The following is a 13,992-nucleotide window of genomic DNA, read 5'->3' as shown; positions in this document are numbered from 1 at the left end:
TCATGTCAGAACTGTATTTTCAAAAAGATCGAAGAATTATTGTTATGACGGTCAGTTATGACCACAGTGGCTGCAGCAGCATACCCAAAGATGTTCACGCCACTTACAAGTCACGGATTACAAGATGCGATAAACGAATGCTTTGATCCGTTGACATGTGATGGATGACATTGTACAACGGCTGAGCGAGCAGACATCGGTGGGCAGCGACATCTCGTAACCTTCAAACGACTTTCAGTTCGAGTATTCGCCACCAGGGCGGCACCACATGCGGTAACATCTCACAGCGCTGAGCCGGAGTACACACGGGTCTTATGCTTGGTTACAGGCGCCAGTTTTTGGTGAAGAGATGAAATAGTTATTGTCATCAGATCACCTCAAGCACAACCTTCATTCACTTCATCGCCACCGCGTTTGACAATTTGCATACAACGATGAATGCCGGAAATAACTCCACAAAAAAGCTTCTTGGAAAAAAGCTAGGACGAGTTGGTACGATGGGAAGGACTCAAGATATGCTAGAAAAAAGGCAGGTAAAGTAACGACAGAAGCATGCCTCTGGTACCAAATATACTTCACAGACCCTAAAACAGATAAGGTGTCTAACGCAACGCTTATACGACCATCTTCACAAATCCCAATGACAGCACTCATCTAAATATAACAAACTCAAAACTAAACTTAGCCCCGGCATAGCCTCAGTAGCCTCTGCGTGTCTTAACAGTGTCCAAGATACATAATCTGTCATATGACACAGCCCTAGGCGAAAAATCACAACATGTTTCGTACGCGATATCAGAACTCGAAATTCACGTCATCGGGCACTGGCGTAGTAGGCGGTGGTGGCGCTGCCTTTGAACCATCATCCGAAGTTGAGGTTCCATCTTCTGCCGCCAGGGCTTCGCCACCGTAGCTGAATGCCAACACGAGAACGAACATGTAAACCATGAAATCGCTCCAGGCTTGGCTGAGAAAGGTGATGTAACGTCCCCATAGGTCCAGAGTTCGAGGGGAAACGCCGCAAAGCATTAACGCTGTGCCCAGAAGACCTGAGGGAGAGAAGGGTCAGGTCAGGTCAGGTCAGGTCAGGTCAGGTCAGGTCAGGTCAGGACAGGACAGGGCAGGGCAGGGCAGGGATAGGGCCCTACGGCCGTAGCCGTAGGGCGGGATAGGGTGGAGCGTGGCAAGGCAGGGCAGGGCAGAGCAAGTCAAGAACTAAGAAGTCAAGTCAGTGAATGAGATTTATCGAAGCTTCGTATGAAAAACTTTCTGTAATCAAGAAACAATCAAGCAATGATGAGCAAATACAATGATAAAGATCACAAATTTGTACCGGAAATCGCAGTCAGGTGTCACTTCACTTTCACTGTGCTGAGTCACTTCCAGAAAATAAAAAAATATACAAGCTTGTATACCATTTTGTATATCAGTACCCTGAGAACACTCTCGCAATATCCCATGCCTTTTTTTATTGAACCGCGGTTAAATAAACTAAACAACACCAAGCTAGACCAGACTCAACTTACCCATGTTTGATCTGAGCGGCACGGACCACAGTCGTATCACGTATACCGTCGTCTCCAGCACGAAAAACGGCACTAGGACGTTCTGGAAGAGAGAGCAGATGTGGTCAGAGGCGGATAGAGTTAAAGATGAAACAGGGTGGAAATCATACTCCCTTTTTGCGCATGTTTATTGCTTGCTCAGCTTCTCTTATGTGTATACCTAAATACACACAAATGCACAACCACATCCACACGTCAATGAGCTAATCTCTCACAGCACCCATATTAACCAGACACAGGGTGGAGACTTCCACTGGCGTCCAACTGGCGTCCAACTGAGCAGACGTCTAAGTTGGCGTCTACCTTGGCGTCTAACTGTTGGACGGAGACTTCCAAGCTAGAAGCGTCTCAAGTTAGCTGTCGTCAGATAGATACAGCCGCCGTCCAGCAAGACGTGTCTAAGACTTAGACGCGTCTAGCTAGACGCGAAATGGAAGTCTCCACCCTGTCTTTCTTCCGAACGCTCTTATCCGTTTTCTTATCTCACGTTATTATCAACTCCCAGCAGTCCCTAGATCCATGTCCTATTACACATGTCTATCGAGACCATTTTCCTTTCCTATCCCCTCCTTCTCACCCCGTTGTCATTAACACTCTCCCTCAGCGGTTCTCAACACCATTCTCACCCCATACTCACCCAACAGTTCTCACCAAGACTCTCACCACCATTCATAGGCGGCGGACCGGGGAGGGCATCGGGGCACCGTGCCTCCCTTTGATTTTGGCATTTTAACATATTTAGCCCTATAGGCGTTACATGGAAAGAATGGGACCAAAAGTCGGCAGTGCCCCCCCCCCCCCCCCCCTCCCACCTATTGAGGGTGTTCCGCAGCTACTGCCACCATTCTCAGCCCATTCTCACCTGAGTTACCGTCGTGCCAACTCCCAGTAGCAGCGCCAGTCGTGTGAACAGCGCAGTTAGTGCTATGACGATCCACCGGTATTTGTCCCATCGACCCCACCATAGAGATGGCTCCGCACTGGAAAACGCACACAAGAGGGGTCTCAGATGTCATGATAGTTTGGGGAGACATGGAGACACCTAGAGACCTTGTGTGGTATATGGTAGTTATGGTATTTGTCCCATCGACCCCACCATAGAGATGGCTCCGCACTGGAAAACACACACAGGAGAGGTTTCAGGTGTCACGATAGTTTGGGGAGACATGGAGACAGCTAGATACGACGTCTCCCAATTATAGTGACGGCTCCGGACTGGAAAACGCACAGAGGAGGGGTTTCAGTGTCACAATAGTTTAGGAAGACATGGAGGGGTGGGTGTTAACAGACGTTTCAAACGTATTTACACCAGCATGTGCGTCTTGTTTAGATGGTTGGCATAAATCGGTGCGTCAAGTGTTCGAAGTTTTGCGTGGTTTTGCCAAGTGTTGTAGATTACGCAGTGTTTTCAACTTTGTCGAGTGTTTTGCGTTTATGTGGAATGTTTTGTAATTGGTCAAGCGATTCATAAAGCATATTTCCTAGCCTGACTCTTCCCCTCTTTCTTGTCTGGTCGCTCTTCCTCTTTCCAATAACCCTTCCCTCTCTCTGATCTAAAATCTCTATCCACAATCTTATTCCTACCCCTGTATCCAATCTGACCTCCCTACCCCTCCTCAAATATGACCTACCCCCAGTGTCCCAAAATCATATTTTTGCTTGGGTGTCAGAGGGGAAAATTGCTGACCAAAAAAAGGATAGTGTGAAAAATTGTCGGTCAGGTAAGGCCCAAAAAGAGTGGGAAAATGATCAAATACATCTACAATTGTGACCATGGGTGAAGAATGTTTGAAAAAGTTACCCCGGCCGGCGACCAATTGTCGGAAAGACGATATGCTCACATTGTTGTCAACAGTCATCATAAGCAAACCCCTTACGCAGCCTTCTTCAATGCTGGGCAGCTCAACCTCCTATAAAACAAACAGGGAGTCGATCCAGGAATATCGACTGGTCCCGGTCTCGCAGCTCAGTCGGTAGAGCGTTGGAGTCCGCGTGGCAAGAGTATGCGTCCCGGTTACAACAGTCCGATTTCGAAGCGAGCAACGGACGCTCGGTGTTTATGAGCATCCTGACGAGTACGCTATTATAAACAGGTATGGTTGCGGTCTTTGGCACTGGCAGGCCAGTCGAAGGCAGCGAGGTCAAGCATTGTTTCAGAAAAAGTGCGCCGAAAACGCGCCAAATTTTCGAAACTGAATCCGATTTGAGAGCATTCTTGGCATTGGCGACCACACGCGGGTCCTGGGGTTGGAGATTATGGTATGTTAAGCAAATAGTTAGTTACCTGATTTGCAATATTACGCCCATGGCAGTGAACATTTGAAGAACGAGTTTTCTTTTCTCGTTTCGAGACAGCTTCTAGGATTTACAAGAGTGGAAAAGTTACCCCGGCCGCGCCGGGGTAGGCTGAAAGTTACCCCGGCCACGGCCGGGGTGGCCGGGGCAGGTTCTCCACCCATGATTGTGACAGATGCAAAACAACCATTCACGCAATTGCTCCTTCTCGGTGGAATTGGGAGTGGAAAATTAGGCTTGAAAACTGGAGGTGATAGTGGAAAATAATTTTCATTTGGATGTCGTTACTCGTTTCCCACCCACATCTACAAATTTTGGGAGTGGGACACTGCCTACCCCTGTATCCATTCTGACCTCTCCCCATTTTAACTCCTCTCCCCTCTCTCCCCATTTTAACTCCTCTCCCTTCTCCCCAAGTTACCCCCCTCTCCCTCTCCCCCACTCACCCCATCTCTCCCGCTCCTCCTCCCTGTCCCTCGCCACTCTGCCCTCCTCCGTTCATCTGTCTGAAGAGGTCCTCCATGTTCGGCGCTGGACCCAGCCCGGTCGGCCAGCCGGGCATAGTCGGGGGGCGAGATCGAGTCAGAACCTGACAATGGAGGTGGGGGGGGGGGGGCGAGATCGGGTCAGAACCTGACAATGGAGTCGGAGGGCGAGATCGGGTCAGAACCTGCAGCGGAGGTAGGTAATGGTTAAACATGGAGAAATATCACTTCTACTGGAATGGAATGGATGCATGTTTTATCAGAGATACGTGACCAGCCCAACAGGCTATGAAGGCATAGCTGAAGGGCGAGATACAGAGAGAACAAACAATGGTGATATCTACAAGATAAAATGGTTAACCTTCTACAGCAACCATTTGTCAGCAGTGATACATACATATTACATATTCTAATTATAGCACAGTAAGCAAATGGCAGTGTTACCAATACCCAACTTATCAAAATACAGCAGCATGGCAGACTTGCTGCACTCAAGTTCCAGAATAAAGAAATATGGCAATGTCCTAATTCCTAAAAAAAAGAAAGTATTTTGAGCTCTTGCCAAGACCAGTCACAGGCTGCGGGCTGGTTGTCACAATTGCTGGGAAAACGCGGGAGGTACTTACCTCGTGAATTGACTGATCTGGCGGGTCTGGGCACGGATCAAACGCGGAGGCCGGAGCTGACGGAGACGAGCTGGCATCTGAAACATTGCAGGCACTTATCACCAAAAAGTCTTATCAAATCACCACTGCATGTAAAGCATGAATAGACCTACACAAATTTTATAATACAAGCATTTTGGTTTGTTTGAATACATGCACGTCTAGTCCCAAGCATTGGTCTGAGTGATTAGCACTGCATATGAATAGATTAACCCTCGCCCGTAAACGGCGATCTGCCACCTTCGCCCATGCAGGGGGGGGGGGGTTGGTGCGACCCCCCCCCTTGGCGTTTGAAAACGGAGCGTCATAGAGCTTAGCGGAAAAGACCAACGGATTGCTCTCGCCGAGATCTCGCGATTGGTGGTATATTTTTTGGTCCTAGGTCAACATTTGACCTACTTTTGACCGGTCAAAGGTCAAATTTTCGGAAAAATAGACCTTTTTCAACTTTCCGCGGCGATTGCGGCAAAACGGTGAGAGATATCGCCTTGAAACCTTCACTATCGTGTTCCTTGATCAATTCTCTATCGTTTGGTATGTATTTCGTTTCCCTAGCTCTAAAAATGGCGCGTTGGGAGCGCCGGAAGTCGGCAAGGTCAGTCGGCGGCAGAAATTCGAAAAATCAAAATGTAAATTTTTGAAATCTGATTGTATTTTTGGATTTGGGAGGTCCATTTGCTCCCTATAGAAGCTAATATTGCTGCATATTCCCATTGAGGTGACAAGAATTAGCAAAATAGTGGTTCGGGCGCTTTTCAAAAATAGTACCGGACGCTGTTCCTCTTGTGACGTCATAGCTCCGTGACCTGACCTGACCCGGTCAAGTTTCTTATACCATATGATAGCCAATACTTGCCCCAACATGCATGAGAAGTTTCATCACGATCCATCAACCGATGTCCGTACCACCGGCAGGAAACCTCGGGCGTTGGCACTCAGTTTGTGAAAATCCGGCCGGAGGCTGTTCCCTTTGTGACGTCATAACTCCGTGACCTGACATGACCCGGTCAATTTTTTTTTATCAAAAGATGCGCAAGGTTTGCCCCATAAGGTAACCAAAATTTGGCGGCGCTGCGCGCCGCCGTTTTTGCACTATTTCCGAAAAGCCTCAGGGGGGGGGGGGTTGCACCACCCCCCCCCCTACATGGGCGAGGGTTAAAACTGAATTCATAAAAATACTTTGACTAGAGCCCTGATCGGCGGCCTAGTACTCTTGCCCGCGCTCACATACGTGCACGTTACCCCGGCAACGGGCTATTGACCAACGAGAAGCGAGAAAAGTGTTACGTCACTGCGATTTTTCATGTACCTGTGCCCCCCGGACGTGACGTAGTGTGCTCGCGCGCGTGCAGGGTCTCTGCGATCGAAAAAGAGCGCTAGCAGCGCGCCACTCGACGCCGCAATAGTCAAAAGTGGCGTGTTAGTATGCTTTATTATGAATGATGTGTGTAAAGGTGAGTTTTTATGTTGTTTATTTGGAGGAAATGGTTGGAATAAATTAAGTTATTTTTATTTCTATTGGTTGGAGTTTTTATTCAAAAGATTTCGGTCTATACCATTGATATTTACTGAAAATACCTTCGCTTGAATAAATTGCAGATATTTGGCAACTGAAGTGTTAGGTAAGCCTAAATCATATGTAAAAAGGTAAGAGACACCCTGATTATCATTTGAGAAACGAAAATATATGAATTTTCTTTATAAGACTCGCTCAATATGCTACTCCGAGGTTTATGCCCCGAGGGTGTCCGAGGGTTCCCGTTAGTTTGTCGTTGGCGCTCGGCTCGCGCGCGAGCCGACGTCACCGCCTGTGACGTCGGCTCGCGAAATACGTCATACCCTGCACACAAAATAGCCGGCTGCCGAACAGCGCTTAGGTAGACTAATCCAATACAAGCAATGCTAATGGCATTACATAGGCGCATCATACCTATGCATAATCTATATAGCGAGGCCAATCTCCCAAATGGAATACAGAGATAACAGCTAGTTCTCCCAAATAACAGTCAGTTCCACCCAGCCCACATCACACTGACCCCTCTGTTCAGCTGGAGCCACTGCTGCGTCTGGCCTCCCGTAGAGCCTGTTCATCCTGCTATCTGCGTTCTCCAGGATTTTCCGCTGCCTCGCCGCCCGACGTCTCTCGGCGGCAGACATCCCCTCCTGTTCCATGGCTGGATAAGCTGGTTGTTTCTGCTTATGGTGCTGTGGAAGGTGGTAAAACAATGACACCAACCCAACACACGGAGGGGACCGTGTCCAGTCGTGAGGGCACGTTAAACGTTCGGACAAAATTCTGCCATACAACTGGAATTGCGCGATCGGGTGGTGGGGTCAGGGTCAGCACAACAAGCTATGCTTAGTGCGGGCTCTGATTCCTCAAATCCACCCATTCAACCATTCGGACTAAATTCTTAAAAAAAAAAAAACACAAGCACAAATTGATCAAATTGATCATCATGTTACATTTATCAGCAACTAGCAAGATTATGTATGGTATGACAATGAGAATAATCCGAATCATAAATGCCATTTATTTACAATGGTCAATTTTGAAGAAAGAAACAGTAAGGGCATACCGTCATTCGGGGTGACTTAGATCGTCGCGGTGACTATCATAATGCCCCCAGTGACTATGATAGCCCACAGGAAAACCACAGAACCACAGGAAAAGGGGGCAAAGGATCTCTGCTCTTGCAGGGATGGTAGTACAGGCACAGCACCTCAAGCCATCAGGGTCTGGGACACAAGAAAAGGACAAGGCAAGGGACAAAACCAAAGAAGCGAAGCTTCGCTGAGCAAGAAATTGAAAAGAGTCAGCAGAGGAGCCAGACTCAGGGGAGGAGGAAAAGTGTAGTATCTGTGAGAGGTGGAACCCCCCTGGAGCCACAGGGGACAAGAACATCAAGTGGGAAGGGTGTGAAAACTGCCAGAAATGGTACCATGTGTCATGCATTCAAAGTGAAATGAACGATGCTACCGCAGTCGTGGAAGAGTACTGTGATTGTACCTGGTGAGAAGGAAAACCACACAAGACGTGAAGATGTGACCATTTGTGACATGTTTGGCTCCTTGCCAGTTGTGCTTGCCCACAAAAGTTACAGTTTGACATTTTTAAAGTGTTATTTTTAAGTGTTTTGTGACCACATGCGTCCGAAAGTGGGTGAATTGTGATCACTTTATGTTTTGAAGAAAAAAGACATCAAGTTTGCATTGGTGCAAAATGCTTTTTTTAAAACAAACAGACCTATCATAGACACCCCCATTGCTGTGCTTGTTTGACCAGTCAACTCATTTACAATGCAAATAATGAGGGGTATCATAGTCACCCCGACCTTGGTGTGACAATGATAATTTTTTAACCAAAAAAATAAAATATAAGGGAGTAATTTTAAATATTCAGATATACACCATCATGCACAGAATTCCCCATTTGGTATCTTAGAACAAACCCTGGTTCAAAATATCTTTTCAGATCTCCCCTGCATTGAAGAAAATAGCAAAAGTTTTACAAAGTCACCCCGAATGACGGTAATGGTTGGATGATGATGTAAATAATAAACCAAATTATTACAAATGCATTCAAATATATTCGAAAAGACGCACAAAGCTTTCGGTTCATGGAACCTTGATCACTGTGCCATGAACCGAAAGCTTTGTGTGTCTTTTCGAATATATTTGAATGCATTTGTAATAATTTGGTTTATTATTTACATCATCATCCAACCTGTCATGGATACTCAACAAAGTAAGGGCATAATTATAAAAGTATAACATGTTACAATACATTACACAATGCTTAAAATATGAAAAAATGCGAGCCCAACCGATCGTCGTAAAGCGAAGGCGAGTGTTCACAATATATATATAGGGCCTTGCAAGCAGTGCTGCCAGATGGAGAAGGCTGTAATCCTCCAGATCAGTTACAAAAATCCTCCAGATTCCTCCAAATCGGGTGCGGTTATTTTTTCTCATCTTAGTTTGCTATTTTGGCGCAATTTTGACAATTTCTGGCGCATTCCACTTATTTACTTTGGCGGCCATAGGGCAATGCAAGGGCAATGGTTTACTAACGGGAGACGTGATTAATTGCAGCAGCAATACTTGGAATATAAAGAAGAAGTGAAGCAATTATGATACCTATTGTTTTTTTACAATGACAGAAGAAACGTGGAAGAAAAAACATTTTGTGCAGCATGTGAAAACAAGGAAATTAGGTTTAGGTTTAGGTTTAGGTTTAGTCTCGTGAGCTGGTGTCAGACCAGGTCTGTTTGGTGCTCACATCATGACAAGACTTTCGGATCAGGTTGAGGAAACTGTGGCCCAGCGCAGCTTATCAAAGTTATTTTTGAAACTGTTGGTTGTTGAAGATTCAACCACTTCCTTGGGTAGCTGGTTCCACAAGTTTACTACTCGGTTTGAGAAGAACTTAAGTCTTGAAACATGTTTTGCCCTTTTCTTTACAAGCTTAAGTTCATGTCCTCTTGTTCTGCCCTGATGTGTCACCTCAAAGAACTGCTCATGATTCACTTCTACTTTTCCAGTCAGGAGCTTGTAGGTCTCAATCATGTCACCTCTACGTATCCTGTCCTCGATACTGGGTAGTTTTAATGTACGGAGGCGATCCTCATACGACATATTTCTAATTGCCTTTACCAGTTTGGTTGCCCGTCTTTGCACCCGTTCCAGAGTCTTCATATCCTGGACAGTGTGTGGACCCACTGCCTGGATGCAGTATTCGAGATGGGGACGAACATAAGTGGTAAACAGTGACTTGAAATTTTTCACATCGATCCTGTCAAACGCATTCCTCAGGAGACGGAGGGCTGTCATTCCTCTGTTGGCTGCCCATTGACAGTGTCTACTTGGCTTTAAGTCATTTGAGACAAAGACTCCAAGGTCCTTCTCTATTTCGGTCTCTTGGAGCTTTACGACGGTGTCATTGGCGTCCTTCATAAAGTAGTCTGTCCTTAAATTGTCCGTTCCACAGTGCATTATCTTGCATTTTCCAGGATTGAGTTTCAAGAGAGAAATAGAATGAAAGAAGGGCTGCTACTTTTCATGCGCCCGAACCCAGCCACCTCATCATCATAGCATGGTAATGATAGTTTAAGTTTATGTTAAAAAATAGGAGGAGCTGCTGCAAAGGTCTTTGTGATGCCTCAAAAGCCATTAAGTCAAGTCCGGCATGCTCTTACAGACTGAACGTTCAAGTTACGAGACCCCATCATACCGCTCCAGTGGCTGGTGCTTGAGCTTGTGAAATACCTAAATGTTTTGCTCAGAAATTGTTTGCTTTATTGGTTTCTTGAGTTTCACCAGATAAAGATGCAAGGTTGGCTGATTTGGTGTTAGTTATCCATATTAAAGTGCACTGTTTGTGACAAGGTTATGGAAATTGTAACCTCAATAATGAAATTTCATGCTGTCAAAGCTATGAGATGTTGCCTTGAGTCTGAAATCAGGCAAACATGGATTGAAGCTGTTTTCTAAAAAAAAACTGCTTTTTAGTAACTTTCACCTCATAATTTGTATTTATTCAATCTCAGAATGGGAGCAAGGCTGAATCACAATTATCTTTTGAGAAATGCTCTACAAAACTGCATTGTTTTTATTTCTGTGGCATAATTTTGTACCTAATTCAAAGACTTTCTCTGGTGTAGTTTGTAAGATTGTTTGAACTTCTACTTTCTGACCTTTTTGGTGCCAATAAAATGTAAATCCTGCAACCTATTTAGCTTATTTACCCATCTCTCTTGCCATTCCTACATATTTCATGTCAGTCTATTGCATAAATATTGTGTAGTTAACATACTTCATGATCTACAAATGAATGGTACCTATAGAGGCTCGATGTGGGTAAATGAGAACCAATGAACCTATATTTTTTACAATGGCATCAAGTCCTCTTGTCACGGCCATGGATATCACATAAGATTTTGCTGAACTGCGCAAGAGAATCCTGTGCAAGGAAATGTTTTGCATGATTTAGCTTAACAGCATAAATTTTATTTTCCCAGTTGCATTGGAGCTCTGCTGGAGTTTACTGATGACAGGATGCTGAAGGGCTGAAGCTGGTAGCTCTGGCAGGAGTCCAGTGTCCACCAGCTCAAGATCCGACGCCGCCGCGTCGCCGCCGTGCGGCACTCCGCGGAGACGGGGACGGCGGTCATGATTGAAGACACCGCATTTCCCGCCTGGACTGTCCGGTCGGAGACTGGTAATCCCTCCGGTGAGCCGCACACCGTGGAGCTACTGCACCGCGCGTGTCCACCCGCAGCGCAGTGCCAGCAACGGTGCCGTGAGTGCGACATCTGCGTGCATATGACGCAGTGCGACTGTCACGACTCGCGGCTCAGTGTTCTGTCAGTGTGACAGTGCGGCTCGCGCTCGTTTTAGCGAGGGGCTCTGTTGTATATAACCACCTTGATGGAGACCTATGTGCTGTCGCTTGAGTTTCAATGTACAGTCTGTCTTAAAAGTACCGCGGAAAGTAACGGTGGATCCATCACGCCTGACCGAGGAAGGGCCTGCTAAATGAGTCACCGAAGCAATGGACATCCTCGTCCATTCCCCAATTGTCAATTGGTTCGGTGACTTTCAAATTATAGCAGGCCTTTCCTCGGTCAGGCTTGAGGGATCCATCGTCACTTTGCGCGGTACTTTTAAGACAGACTGTACAGTTTTATGCATCAAACTAGCGTAAGTAAATGGCTGTCAGAGGTCAATTTGAAGCGCAATTAGTACCCATAACCCAGCTTGGTTGAGCGAGTCATGTGACTAGTCCCGATGAACGTACTGTTTCGATGTCGTCAGTCGTAGACTTTTGTAAACCATTCGTTTCGGAGCTATGTGTTGTGTTGTTCGGGACCGCAGTTGTTTGAGCAGTTTGCTTTATGCGTCGTACGCTGACAGAACGCTGGTCGTACACAAGTCATGTGTTTCCTTTCGCCCCTAATGGGTTACTGCGGTACCTATGCAGTTGGAATGTGTCTCGAGACACTAACTGGTCGCACTTGGTTGTGAAAATGACACTAGCTGGTCGCACTTGGTTTCAAGCTGCGCTTGGAAATCGTGCAATTATATCTGCATTTTGCAATGCAATTTTATTGCCGTTACCGTATTGGTAAATAATGTCAGAAGTTGGCCATTTGATGCGTTGTCACTTGTCAGACGCTGTTGCCTTAGTACTGACAAATTGATGGGCCGCGTTTGTGTTCCTGTTAAGAAACGGATCTCAATATAAGGTGATTCAGAGGCAGGAACCTGAATGCATTCGTTCAGACCTTTCATTTTATGGGGATGCACTGTTTCATGAGCAAGAACGAGCATGGCTCTGGTTGAGCGAAGTGCAATCGATATTTGTTATCGTGTTTGTAGACTGTGGCCACATTTACATCACTATTCAACTCCACGCACCAGCATTATTTAAACTGCTTGAACCTAAACTTCATTTCGCTAAATTTCGGGGTCGTCAACCTACGGTCCGTGGCCGTTACGTTTGGCCAATAACTAGATTTTATACATATTAACTGGTTCATATAATCACAGCATGATGCCCCGGACAATTTTTATTTGATTCACTGATAATGAATGTATCCCAGTACCGCACAAACTGAGACTGAAATTGGGCAACTCTCTTTTCGAGGTTCAAGATTATCTTCAGATGTTATGGTATGGTAAGCATTTAATGATCGAAGAAAATGGTCAGCGTTAGCAGTGCTAAGCGGGTATTATGAGCTTTCAGTTATTTCAATATTTGTTTAGGCTATTATTCTTGTGGTATCTCCTGTCAATTTCACTCTGCCGGTTACTGTTATTATCATTGATTCGTAATATTTCGCTACGAGCGTGGCTCGATTCACATTGTTATTATATTGAAATTCAAGATTTAATAATAAAAATGTTTAATGACAATTCCATCGAAATGGGGTGTCAATATGCAAAAAAAGTCCTAAAAATTGCAGCAGTTTTGTGAATCAAAAATAGCTGTAAAATAGGCCTGTATAACTTCAACAACAGTGCGCCGAGAAACGTCTAAAAACGCGGTAAACAAAAACTAAGATGTAAAAAAATAACTGCACCCTCCAAATCCCATTGGCGGATCCAGATAGGCGGTCTTGGACGCTGCGGGAGGGCATATCTCCGAAAAGGTTTCTCCAAATTCTAAAAACTCATCGGATTTCGATTCCTTTCGCACTGCTGTGTAGTTTAAAAGATGCTTTTTTATAATAAAAGTTGTTTAGTTTTCGTTTTATCCTTGAAAAAAACGAAAATTTTCTTCGATTTTGGACGCTGCAGGAGGGGGGGGGGGGAATTTGCGCCAAATGTCCCCCTTTGATCCGCCAGTAGTTCGGTACCTTCAAAAACATATGGTACAATCGTACACGAAATAGGAACAAATAGTCACCATGATATTCGTGGATATAGCTACAGACTGAGACATTCCAGTCTCACGGTGATAAAGGGCAGTGATATATCCTAACGGGTAGGGTGAAGCTGGGCAGGAAAATGTCTTTTGAGTCTTGAACGCGTTGTATTTTTCCATGAAATTGAATATATTAATCGGGTGACAAATCCTCCAGATTTTCCTCCAGAATCAAAAATCCTCCAAACGCGAAATTTGTCCGCAAATAGAGTTCAAAATCCTCCAGATTTGCGGAAATCCTCCAAATCTGGCAGCACTGCTTGCAAGGGGCCTTGGTATTCACTATTCGCCACATATTCGTTTTTACACCATTTGCGCAATTTTTGTCTACAAAAGAGTGAAACCTTGAAATTTCGCAGTAAATGACGTAAACATATATAAAATTTTACAAATGATTAAAATTTTCATTTATCAATGTGGTATCAACAAAATAAGATATAAAGAATATAATATTCAAATTATTTTACATCAAAAATTTCATGAAAATGAAAATTTTTTGAAGTAAGAATGAAAGTATGATATCATTTTTAGGATTTTTCAACGTGCACATGACA

The 13,992-nt window shown here is 45.1% G+C and overlaps 1 protein-coding gene across 2 annotated transcripts; it reads right to left on the bottom strand.

Annotated features, from left to right (window-relative positions):
* On the bottom strand, positions 1–8,892 carry LOC122391844. Of its 2 annotated transcripts, none has more exons than XM_043386145.1 (7): positions 8,838–8,892; positions 7,047–7,215; positions 4,972–5,048; positions 4,307–4,449; positions 2,428–2,545; positions 1,527–1,608; positions 1–1,049 (listed from the first exon to the last, which is right to left on the bottom strand). In XM_043386145.1, the coding sequence occupies exons 2-7, from the start codon at positions 7,180–7,182 to the stop codon at positions 796–798; spliced, it is 810 nt and encodes a 269-aa protein (XP_043242080.1). In that variant the 5' UTR covers positions 7,183–7,215; positions 8,838–8,892; the 3' UTR covers positions 1–795. The 2 variants fall into 2 exon arrangements, with proteins under 2 accessions (XP_043242080.1, XP_043242081.1); XM_043386146.1 differs by having other exon boundaries at positions 8,869–8,886.
* Positions 8,893–13,992: the final 5,100 nt, after the last annotated feature.

This window comes from Amphibalanus amphitrite, unplaced genomic scaffold, assembly GCF_019059575.1.
Source record: "Amphibalanus amphitrite isolate SeventyFive unplaced genomic scaffold, NRLGWU_Aamphi_draft 000457F_arrow, whole genome shotgun sequence".
NCBI lineage: Eukaryota > Metazoa > Arthropoda > Thecostraca > Balanomorpha > Balanidae > Amphibalanus > Amphibalanus amphitrite.
Note: the sequence above shows the minus strand (reverse complement) of the source record. Positions and strands in the feature narration are given on the sequence as shown.